Genomic DNA, 12278 nt, shown 5'->3' on the forward strand with positions numbered 1-12278 from the left:
TATATATAATATAGGGGGCAGTGATGGTATATATAATATAGGGGGCAGTGATGTATATATATAATATAGGGGGCAGTGATGTATATATATAATATAGGGGGCAGTGATGTATATATATATAATATAGGGGGCAGTGATGTATATATATAATATAGGGGGCAGTGATGTATATATATAATATAGGGGGCAGTGATGTATATAATATAGGGGGTGATGTATATATAATATAGGGGGCAGTGATGTATATATAATATAGGGGGCAGTGATGTATATATAATATAGGGGGCAGTGATGTATATATATAATAGGGGGCAGTGATGTATATATAATATAGGGGGCAGTGATGTATATATATAATATAGGGGGCAGTGATGTATATATAATATAGGGGGCAGTGATGTATATATAATATAGGGGGCAGTGATGTATATATAATATAGGGGGCAGTGATGTATATATATAATATAGGGGGCAGTGATGTATATATAATATAGGGGGCAGTGATGTATATATAATATAGGGGGCAGTGATGTATATATATAATATAGGGGGCAGTGATGTATATATAATATAGGGGGCAGTGATGTATATATATAATATAGGGGGCAGTGATGTATATATATAATAGGGGGCAGTGATGTATATATAATATAGGGGGCAGTGATGTATATATATAATATAGGGGGCAGTGATGTATATATAATATAGGGGGCAGTGATGTATATATATAATATAGGGGGCAGTGATGTATATATAATATAGGGGGCAGTGATGTATATATATAATATAGGGGGCAGTGATGTATATATATAATATAGGGGGCAGTGATGTATATATAATATAGGGGGCAGTGATGTATATATATAATATAGGGGGCAGTGATGTATATATATAATATAGGGGGCAGTGATGTATATAATATAGGGGGCAGTGATGTATATATAATATAGGGGGCAGTGATGTATATATATAATATAGGGGGCAGTGATGTATATATATAATATAGGGGGCAGTGATGTATATATAATATAGGGGGCAGTGATGTATATATATAATATAGGGGGCAGTGATGTATATATATAATATAGGGGGCAGTGATGTATATAATATAGGGGGCAGTGATGTATATATATAATATAGGGGGCAGTGATGTATATATAATATAGGGGGCAGTGATGTATATAATATAGGGGGCAGTGATGTATATATATATAATATAGGGGGCAGTGATGTATATATATAATATAGGGGGCAGTGATGTATATATATAATATAGGGGGCAGTGATGTATATATAATATAGGGGGCAGTGATGTATATATATAATATAGGGGGTGATGTATATATCGGTGGTCCTCGCACCCTCCTCCTCTTTCTACTCCCGGCTCCAGGTGTCGCTCTGCCGTCTCTCCCGGTCGGTGGATGTCCTCGGTGTTCGGGTCCCCCCGCCCGCCTCCTCCTCCTCCTCCCCCCGCCGTCTCTCCCGGTCGGTCGGTGGATGTCCTCGGTGTTCGGGTCCCCCCGCCCGCCTCCTCCTCCTCCTCCCCCCGCCGTGCTCCCGGTGATTGGCGGGCACAGATGGAGCTCCCCGGCGGCTGTAGCTGCAGTAGCCCGGACTGGTGTCTCCCGTGGCGGCGGCTGTAGCCATGCTCTCCCGGAAGGGTCTGATCCCGGAGGATTACGTGCTCACCCCGCGGCTGGCCGAGGACATCAATGAGCCCCGGTACCGGGAGAAGGAGCGGCGGGCGCGCTTTGTGGCCAAGAACGGGACGTGTAATGTGGCGCATAAGAACATCCGTGAGCAGGGCCGCTTCCTCCTGGACGTCTTCACCACGGTGGTGGACCTCCGCTGGCATCACACCCTCCTCATCTTCACCATGTCCTTCCTCTGCACCTGGCTGCTCTTCGGGATGATCTGGTGGCTCATCGCCTTCGCCCATGGCGACCTGGACCAGACCCAGCCGGACTTTGTGCCATGTGTGACCAGCGTCCAGTCCTTCACCGCCGCCTTCCTCTTCTCCATCGAGGTGCAGGTGACCATTGGCTTCGGAGGGCGTATGATCACCGAGGAATGTCCGGCCGCCATCCTGGTCCTCATTGTCCAGAACATTGTGGGTCTGGTCATCAATGCCATCATGCTGGGCTGCATCTTCATGAAGACGGCGCAAGCCCACCGCCGGGCCGAGACCCTCATCTTCAGTAAGTACGCTGTCATCGCCTTGCGCAATGGCAAACTCTGCTTCATGTTGCGGGTGGGAGATCTGAGGAAGAGTATGATCATCAGCGCCACCATCCGCATGCAGGTGGTCAAGAAGTCCAGCAGTCTAGAGGGTGAGGTGCTGCCACTCAACCAAATCGACATCCAGATGGAGAACCCCATCAGCACCAATGGCATCTTCCTGGTGTCTCCACTTATCATCTGCCACACCATCACCAAGGACAGTCCTCTCTACAACATCTCCGCCACCGACCTCACCCACCACCAGGACCTGGAGGTCATTGTCATCCTGGAGGGGGTGGTGGAGACCACCGGCATCACCACCCAGGCCAGGACCTCCTACCTGGCCGATGAGATCCTCTGGGGTCAGCGCTTTGTGCCCATCATATCTGAAGAGGATGGTAGGTACGCAGTGGACTACTCCAAGTTTGGCAATACGGTGAAGGTGCCCACTCCGAGCTGCACAGCCAGACAGCTAGAGGAGGAGCGCGGCACCCTGGACATTCGCTCCTTCTCCCCCAAGAGCACAATCCGCAAAAGAAACATGTCTGTCAAGGTAAAGCCAAAGTTCACACTGTTCAACGAGGAGCCCATCTGACCCTGGGCCCCCGGACTCCTCCAGATCTGAGGTCATCTATGCAGTACTTATGGCTCCTCCAGATCTGAGGTCATCTATGCAGCAATGGTCCCTCAGGAGAAGCAGAGCAGCAGAGACAAGTGTGTGCGCACATTCGGCTCCTCACTGTTTTTGCATTTTCAGGATTTTATGGTCACAGTTTGCTGTTCTCTGCAGAGAACTACATGTCTTAGCAATATCTTGAAGATTCCTCCTGCAGCGGGGGTGGGGGTTATTTTCATGCTTCTATTTATATATAGAGTGACTACAGACTGCACGGTGTCTGGTTCTCTAAGGTCACTGAGGGGGGAGGGAGGTTCTGCAGCAGCTGCTCCGCTCATTCATATCATTGTTTGCTCCTGTTTTATAACATGTTATTATAAAATGGAATCTGATGATTGTAGATGATGTGGCTCCTCCGTCATTTATAAGATATCACCGTTACCTTCTGGCTGCACTATGTAATAGGTTGTTTGGAGGAGACAGAGAGAAGGTGCCCATACAGTCATGGTGGAGAGGGCAAAGGGAGAAGGTGCCCATACAGTCATGGTGGAGAGGGCAAAGGGAGAAGGTGCCCATACAGTCATGGTGGAGAGGGCAAAGGGAGAAGGTGCCCATACAGTCATGGTGGAGAGGGCAAAGGGAGAAGGTGCCCATACAGTCATGGTGGAGAGGGCAAGGCGATAAGGTGCCCATACAGTCATGGTGGAGAGGGCAAAGGAAGAAGGTGCCCATACAGTCATGGTGGAGAGGGCAAAGGGAGAAGGTGCCCTTACAGTCATGTGAGGGAGACCAGGGGGAGAAGGTGCCCATACAGTCATGTGGGGGAGACCAGGGGGAGAAGGTGCTCATACAGTCATGTGGGGGAGACCAGGGGGAGAAGGTGGCCATACAGTCATGTGGGGGAGACCAGGGGGAGAAGGTGCTCATACAGTCATGTGGGGGAGACCAGGGGGAGAAGGTGCCCATACAGTCATGGTGGAGAGGGCAAGGCGAGAAGGTGCCCATACAGTCATGGTGGAGAGGGCAAAGGGAGAAGGTGCCCATACAGTCATGTGGGGAAGACCAGGGGGAGAAGGTGCCCATACAGTCATGGTGGAGAGGGCAAAGGGAGAAGGTGCCCATACAGTCATGGTGGAGAGAGCAAAGGGAAAAGGTGCCCATACAGTCATGGTGGAGAGGGCAAAGGGAAGGTGCCCATACAGTCATGTGAGGGAGACCAGGGGGAGAAGGTTCTCATACAGTCATGTGGGGGAGACCAGGGGGAGAAGGTGCTCATACAGTCATGTGGGGGAGACGGTGCTCATACAGTCATGTGGGGGAGACCAGGGGGAGAAGGTGCTCATACAGTCATGTGGGGGAGAAGGTGCCCATACAGTCATGTGGGGGAGACCAGGGGGAGAAGGTGCCCATACAGTCATGGTGGAGAGGGCAAGGCGAGAAGGTGCCCATACAGTCATGTGGGGGAGACCAGGGGGAGAAGGTGTCCACACAGTCATGGTGGAGAGGGCAAGGCGAGAAGGTGCCCATACAGTCATGGTGGAGAGGGCAAGGCGAGAAGGTGCCCATACAGTCATGGTGGAGAGGGCAAGGCGAAAAGGTGCTCATACAGTCATGTGAGGGAGACCAGGGGGAGAAGGTGCCCATACAGTCATGTGGGGGAGACCAGGGGGAGAAGGTGCCCATACAGTCATGTGGGGGAGAAGGTGCTCATACAGTCATGTGGGGGAGACCAGGGGGAGAAGGTGCTCATACAGTCATGTGGGGGAGACCAGGGGGAGAAGGTGCTCATACAGTCATGTGGGGGAGACCAGGGGGAGAAGGTGCTCATACAGTCATGTGGGGGAGACCAGGGGGAGAAGGTGCTCATACAGTCATGTGGGGGAGAAGGTGCTCATACAGTCATGTGGGGGAGAAGGTGCTCATACAGTCATGTGGGGGAGAAGGTGCCCATACAGTCATGTGGGGGAGAAGGTGCCCATACAGTCATGTGGGGGAGAAGGTGCCCATACAGTCATGTGGGGGAGAAGGTGCCCATACAGTCATGTGGGGGAGAAGGTGCTCATACAGTCATGTGGGGGAGACCAGGGGGAGAAGGTTGCTCATACAGTCATGTGGGGGAGACCAGGGGGAGAAGGTGCTCATACAGTCATGTGAGGGAGACCAGGGGGAGAATGTGCTCATACAGTCATGTGGGGGAGACCAGGGGGAGAAGGTGCCCATACAGTCATGTGGGGGAGAAGGTGCTCATACAGTCATGTGGGGGAGAAGGTGCCCATACAGTCATGTGGGGGAGAAGGTGCCCATACAGTCATGTGGGGGAGAAGGTGCTCATACAGTCATGTGGGGGAGACCAGGGGGAGAAGGTGCTCATACAGTCATGTGGGGGAGACCAGGGGGAGAAAGTGCTCATTCAGTCATGTGGGGGAGACCAGGGGGAGAAGGTGCCCATACAGTCATGTGGGGGAGAAGGTGCTCATACAGTCATGTGGGGGAGAAGGTGCTCATACAGTCATGTGGGGGAGAAGGTGCTCATACAGTCATGTGGGGGAGAAGGTGCCCATACAGTCATGTGGGGGAGAAGGTGCTCATACAGTCATGTGGGGGAGACCAGGGGGAGAAGGTGCTCATACAGTCATGTGGGGGAGACCAGGGGGAGAAGGTGCTCATACAGTCATGTGGGGGAGACCAGGGGGAGAAGGTGCCCATACAGTCATGTGGGGGAGAAGGTGCTCATACAGTCATGTGGGGGAGACCAGGGGAGAAGGTGCTCATACAGTCATGTGGGGGAGACCAGGGGGAGAAGGTGCTCATACAGTCATGTGAGGGAGACCAGGGGGAGAAGGTGCCCATACAGTCATGTGGGGGAGAAGGTGCCCATACAGTCATGTGGGGGAGAAGGTGCCCATACAGTCATGTGGGGGAGAAGGTGCCCATACAGTCATGTGGGGGAGAAGGTGCCCATACAGTCATGTGGGGGAGAAGGTGCCCATACAGTCATGTGGGGGAGAAGGTGCCCATACAGTCATGTGGGGGAGACCAGGGGGAGAAGGTGCTCATTCAGTCATGTGGGGGAGACCAGGGGGAGAAGGTGCCCATACAGTCATGTGGGGGAGAAGGTGCTCATACAGTCATGTGGGGGAGAAGGTGCTCATACAGTCATGTGGGGGAGAAGGTGCCCATACAGTCATGTGGGGGAGAAGGTGCCCATACAGTCATGTGGGGGAGAAGGTGCTCATACAGTCATGTGGGGGAGACCAGGGGGAGAAGGTGCTCATACAGTCATGTGAGGGAGACCAGGGGGAGAAGGTGCTCATACAGTCATGTGAGGGAGACCAGGGGGAGAAGGTGCCCATACAGTCATGTGAGGGAGACCAGGGGGAGAAGGTGCTCATACAGTCATGTGGGGGAGACCAGGGGGAGAAGGTGGCCATACAGTCATGTGGGGGAGAAGGTGCTCATACAGTCATGTGGGGGAGAAGGTGCTCATACAGTCATGTGGGGGAGAAGGTGCTCATACAGTCATGTGGGGGAGAAGGTGCTCATACAGTCATGTGGGGGAGAAGGTGCCCATACAGTCATGTGGGGGAGAAGGTGCCCATACAGTCATGTGGGGGAGAAGGTGCTCATACAGTCATGTGGGGGAGACCAGGGGGAGAAGGTGCTCATACAGTCATGTGAGGGAGACCAGGGGGAGAAGGTGCTCATACAGTCATGTGAGGGAGACCAGGGGGAGAAGGTGCTCATACAGTCATGTGGGGGAGACCAGGGGGAGAAGGTGCCCATACAGTCATGTGAGGGAGAAGGTGCTCATACAGTCATGTGGGGGAGAAGGTGCCCATACAGTCATGTGGGGAGAAGGTGCCCATACAGTCATGTGGGGGAGAAGGTGCTCATACAGTCATGTGGGGGAGACCAGGGGGAGAAGGTGCTCATACAGTCATGTGGGGGAGACCAGGGGGAGAAGGTGCTCATTCAGTCATGTGGGGGAGACCAGGGGGAGAAGGTGCCCATACAGTCATGTGGGGGAGAAGGTGCTCATACAGTCATGTGGGGGAGACCAGGGGGAGAAGGTGCTCATACATTCATGTGGGGGAGACCAGGGGGAGAAGGTGCTCATACAGTCATGTGGGGGAGAAGGTGCCCATACAGTCATGTGGGGGAGAAGGTGCTCATACAGTCATGTGGGGGAGACCAGGGGGAGAAGGTGCCCAAACAGTCATGTGGGGGAGAAGGTGCTCATACAGTCATGTGGGGGAGAAGGTGCTCATACAGTCATGTGGGGGAGAAGGTGCTCATACAGTCATGTGGGGGAGAAGGTGCCCATACAGTCATGTGGGGGAGAAGGTGCTCATGACAGTCATGTGGGGGAGACCAGGGGGAGAAGGTGCTCATACAGTCATGTGGGGAGACCAGGGGGAGAAGGTGCTCATACAGTCAGGTGGGGGAGGACCAGGGGGAGAAGGTGCTCATACAGTCATGTGGGGGAGACCAGGGGGAGAAGGGTGCTCATACAGTCATGTGGGGGAGAAGGTGCCCATTACATTCATGTGGGGGAGAGGTGCTCATACAGTCATGTGGGGGAGACCAGGGGGAGAAGGTGCTCATACAGTCATGTGGGGGAGACCAGGGGGAGAAGGTGCTCATACAGTCATGTGAGGGAGACCAGGGGGAGAAGGTGCCCAGACAGTCATGTGGGGGAGAAGGTGCTCATACAGTCATGTGGGGAGAAGGTCCCCATACAGTCATGTGGGGGAGAAGGTGCCCATACAGTCATGTGGGGGAGAAGGTGCCCATACAGTCATGTGGGGGAGAAAGGTGCTCATACAGTCATGTGGGGGAGGACCAGGGGGAGAAGGTGCTCATTCAGTCATGTGGGGGAGACCAGGGGGAGAAGGTGCCCATACAGTCATGTGGGGGAGAAGGTGCTCATACAGTCATGTGGGGGAGAAGGTGCTCATACAGTCATGTGGGGGAGAAGGTGCCCATACAGTCATGTGGGGGAGAAGGTGCCCATACAGTCATGTGGGGGAGAAGGTGCTCATACAGTCATGTGGGGGAGACCAGGGGGAGAAGGTGCTCATACAGTCATGTGAGGGAGGACCAGGGGGAGAAGGTGCTCATACAGTCCTGTGAGGGAGACCAGGGGGAGAAGGTGCCCATACAGTCATGTGAGGGAGACCAGGGGGAGAAGGTGCTCATACAGTCATGTGGGGGGAGACCAGGGGGAGAAGGTGGCCATACAGTCATGTGGGGGAGAAGGTGCTCATACAGTCATGTGGGGGAGAAGGTTCTCATACAGTCATGTGGGGGAGAAGGTGCTCATACAGTCATGTGGGGGAGAAGGTGCCCATACAGTCATGTGGGGGAGAAGGTGCCCATACAGTCATGTGGGGGAGAAGGTGCCCATACAGTCATGTGGGGGAGAAGGTGCTCATACAGTCATGTGGGGGAGACCAGGGGGAGAAGGTGCTCATACAGTCATGTGAGGGAGACCAGGGGGAGAAGGTGCTCATACAGTCATGTGAGGGAGACCAGGGGGAGAAGGTGCTCATACAGTCATGTGGGGGAGACCAGGGGGAGAAGGTGCCCATACAGTCATGTGGGGGAGAAGGTGCTCATACAGTCATGTGGGGGAGAAGGTGCCCATACAGTCATGTGGGGGAGAAGGTGCCCATACAGTCATGTGGGGGAGAAGGTGCTCATACAGTCATGTGGGGGAGACCAGGGGAGAAGGTGCTCATACAGTCATGTGGGGGAGACCAGGGGGAGAAGGTGCTCATTCAGTCATGTGGGGGAGACCAGGGGGAGAAGGTGCCCATACAGTCATGTGGGGGAGAAGGTGCTCATACAGTCATGTGGGGGAGACCAGGGGGAGAAGGTGCTCATACATTCATGTGGGGGAGACCAGGGGGAGAAGGTGCTCATACAGTCATGTGGGGGAGAAGGTGCCCATACAGTCATGTGGGGGAGAAGGTGCTCATACAGTCATGTGGGGGAGACCAGGGGGAGAAGGTGCCCAAACAGTCATGTGTGGGTGATAGGATGCAATTATGTTGGGGGAGAAGGTGTTCATTTAGTTAAGTGGGGGGAGATGGGGGAGAAGGTTCTTATACAATCATGGTGGAGGCGAGAATGTGCTCATATTAGTTATATGGGAAAGAAGGTGCTCATACTGTTATGTAGAGGAGATAGTGGAAGAAGGTGCTCATACTGTCGCATGGTGGAGCAGAGGGGAGTAAGGGCCCATACAATTGTGTGGTGAAGATGGGGTGAAGAACTTGCTTGTACTGTTGAGTGGGGAATTCTGGGAGGGGGTGCTCCTTGGTGTGGTGGTGCACCTTCACCCCTTGCTTCTACCACATGATAGTGCTCATATACTGTATTTGTGTGGTTGAGAAGAGTGATCACCATTACCTTCCATGATGCACTATGTAAAATATTTATATATGGAGTAACATGACCCAGCAGGAGCAGCAAACCTAAGCTGAATGACTGGTACGGAGCTTACAATCTACTAGGAAGGGGAAATGAGGGGAAGAGAAAAGGTTGTCATACAGTTATATTGCAGACGGGAGGGAGAAGGTGCTCATACAGTCGTGTGGTGGAGATATGGGAGAAGATCCTCAAACAGTCATGTGGGGGAGACGAGGAAGGAGATGTTCATACAGTTGTGTTGGAGAGACGGGGGAGGTGTTCATACAGTCGTGGAGGAAGGTGCTCATACAGTTGTGTGTGGGTGAAGATGCTCATACAGGCGTGGTGGAGATAAGTGGTAAGGGTAGAAAGTGTTCATACGGTAGTGTGGTGGAGTGGAGAGGAGAAGGTGTTCATACGGTAGTGTGGTGCAGTGGAGAGGAGAAGGTGCTCATACGGTAGTGTGGTGGAGAGGAGAAGGTGTTCATACGGTAGTGTGGTGGAGTGGAGAGGAGAAGGTGTTCATACGGTAGTGTGGTGGAGAGGAGAAGGTGTTCATACGGTAGTGTGGTGGATTGGAGAGCAGAAGGTGTTCATACGGTAGTGTGGTGGAGAGGAGAAGGTGTTCATACGGTAGTGTGGTGGAGAGGAGAAGGTGTTCATACGGTAGTGTGGTGGAGTGGAGAGGAGAAGGTGTTCATACGGTAGTGTGGTGGAGAGGAGAAGGTGTTCATACGGTAGTGTGGTGGAGTGGAGAGGAGAAGGTGTTCATACGGTAGTGTGGTGGAGTGGAGAGGAGAAGGTGTTCATACGGTAGTGTGGTGGAGAGGAGAAGGTGTTCATACGGTAGTGTGGTGGAGTGGAGAGGAGAAGGTGTTCATACGGTAGTGTGGTGCAGTGGAGAGGAGAAGGTGTTCATACGGTAGTGTGGTGGAGTGGAGAGGAGAAGGTGTTCATACGGTAGTGTGGTGCAGTGGAGAGGAGAGGGTGCTCATACGGTAGTGTGGTGAAGTGGAGAGGAGAAGGTGTTCATACGGTAGTGTGGTGGAGTGGAGAGGAGAAGGTGTTCATACGGTAGTGTGGTGCAGTGGAGAGGAGAAGGTGCTCATACGGTAGTGTGGTGGAGAGGAGAAGGTGTTCATACGTTAGTGTGGTGGAGTGGAGAGGAGAAGGTGTTCATACGGTAGTGTGGTGGAGTGGAGAGGAGAAGGTGTTCATACGGTAGTGTGGTGGAGTGGAGAGGAGAAGGTGTTCATACGGTAGTGTGGTGGAGTGGAGAGGAGAAGGTGTTCATACGGTAGTGTGGTGGAGTGGAGAGGAGAAGATGTTCATATGGTAGTGTGGTGGAGTGGAGAAGGTGTTCATACGGTAGTGTGGTGGAGTGGAGAGGAGAAGGTGCTCGTACAGTTGTGTGGGGGAGAAGATGCTCATACAATCGCGTGGTGGAGACCAGGGAGAAGGTGCTCATACAGTTGTGTGGGGGAGAAGATGCTCATACAATCGCGTGGTGGAGACCAGGGAGAAGGTGCTCATACAGTTGTGTGTGGGTGAAGATGCTCATACTGTTGTGTTGGAGATAAGTGGTGTGGGTAGAAAGTGCTCATACACTTACAAGCAAAATGATAAAAACGTTTTGAACTTTTGGCGTTCCGGCTCCATACTTCACCTTCCATTGCAGCTACCATCATTTTATGGACAGTCATCTTGGCTATCTTCTACATAAATTTGGCACGCAGCTGCTTAGCATATGTTTAGTTCTGCAGATCGGTATCGTGGATCGCCATAGTTACAGTCATGCTCCTAGATAGTGTCACTTTTGTGATGTTGTAAATCCCCCCTTTGGCTTTCAGCACTTCATGTTCTCGATAAATTCAAGCATGTCTCCACCAAAATCCAACCCCAGGTTTCTTCTACACGTTCCAGATGTAAAGTACGGCTCTGGATCCGGCCGCATTTTAGATTGTGTGCTATGGGTAATTGGGATGCGGGCACACCGGAATGAAATATATATACTGGAATGTTATATATACACACACAGACACACACACACTGGAATGTAATATATATATATCCACCAGAATGTATACCTAAATGTGCCTGCTTTCCAATTAAACAAGGTAAACTTCACTGACAGTGGCAGTTCTGTGACATGACCATGTCACAGAACGGCCGCTGTCATACCTATAAACCCGGCCTTAGGCTGCTGCCATACCAGTGAACCGGTCGCCGGCTGTAAAACATCCCCATATCATCAGGCTTTCTCCACTGAGCTTGACAGTTTCTTTAATTTCTTGACCCTTTGCCCCAGCTAAGCCCAGTCCGTTGACTTTTCTTTCATCGCTCCATCTACAGTCATGGCCAAAAGTTTTGAGAATGACACAAATCTTCTATTTTCCCATGATCCTCTGCCCTCTGGTTTTTCTGTGTGTTTGTCAGATGTTTTTATCACATACAGAAATATAATTTCCATCATATTCTGAGTAACAGAAGCTTATACTGACAGGTAGATGAGTTACTGCAGCAAGTCTATAATATTTGCAGTGTTGCGGCTTCTTCTTCAGGACCTCTGCAATTCTCCCCAGCTGCTCTCATACAACTTCCGGACCAAATCCTGACTGATAGACGTCCATTCTTGTACAATCAATGCTTGCATTTTGTCAGAATTTGTTGGTTTCTGTTTGTCCACCCGTCTCTTGATGATTGACCACAAGTTCTCAATGGGATTAAGATCTGGGGAGTTTCCAGGCCATGGACCCAAATCTCTATGTTTTCTTCCCTGAGCCATTTAGTTATCACCTTTGCTTTATGGCAAGGTGCTCCATCATGCTGCAAAAGGCATTGTTGGTGGCCAAACTGCTCTTGGACGGTTGGGAGAAGTTGCTCTTGGAGGACATTCTGGTCCCATTCTTTATTCATGGCCGTGTTTTTAGGCTGTGAGACTGTGAGAGAGCCGATTACCTTGGCTGAGAAGCAACCCCACACATGAATGGTTTCAGGATGCCGGTTACAGTTGGCATGAGACAAGACT

At 51.9% G+C, this 12278-nt stretch overlaps 1 protein-coding gene across 1 annotated transcript; it reads left to right on the plus strand.

The window, feature by feature from the left end:
- Nucleotides 1-1486: 1486 nt before the first annotated feature.
- KCNJ11 (potassium inwardly rectifying channel subfamily J member 11) lies at nucleotides 1487-3154 on the plus strand. The gene has a single exon (XM_069968002.1). It carries the CDS (start codon nucleotides 1646-1648, stop codon nucleotides 2813-2815), a length of 1170 nt encoding a protein of 389 aa, XP_069824103.1. The 5' UTR covers nucleotides 1487-1645; the 3' UTR covers nucleotides 2816-3154.
- The last annotated feature ends 9124 nt before the right edge of the window (nucleotides 3155-12278 follow it).

This window comes from Dendropsophus ebraccatus, chromosome 4 (genome assembly GCF_027789765.1).
Source record: "Dendropsophus ebraccatus isolate aDenEbr1 chromosome 4, aDenEbr1.pat, whole genome shotgun sequence".
Taxonomy (NCBI): domain Eukaryota; kingdom Metazoa; phylum Chordata; class Amphibia; order Anura; family Hylidae; genus Dendropsophus; species Dendropsophus ebraccatus.

Excerpts from the sequence above, each read along its gene's own strand:
- KCNJ11 (XM_069968002.1), top strand. The coding sequence starts at position 1,646 with ATGCTCTCCCGGAAGGGTCTGATCCCGGAGGATTACGTGCTCACCCCG.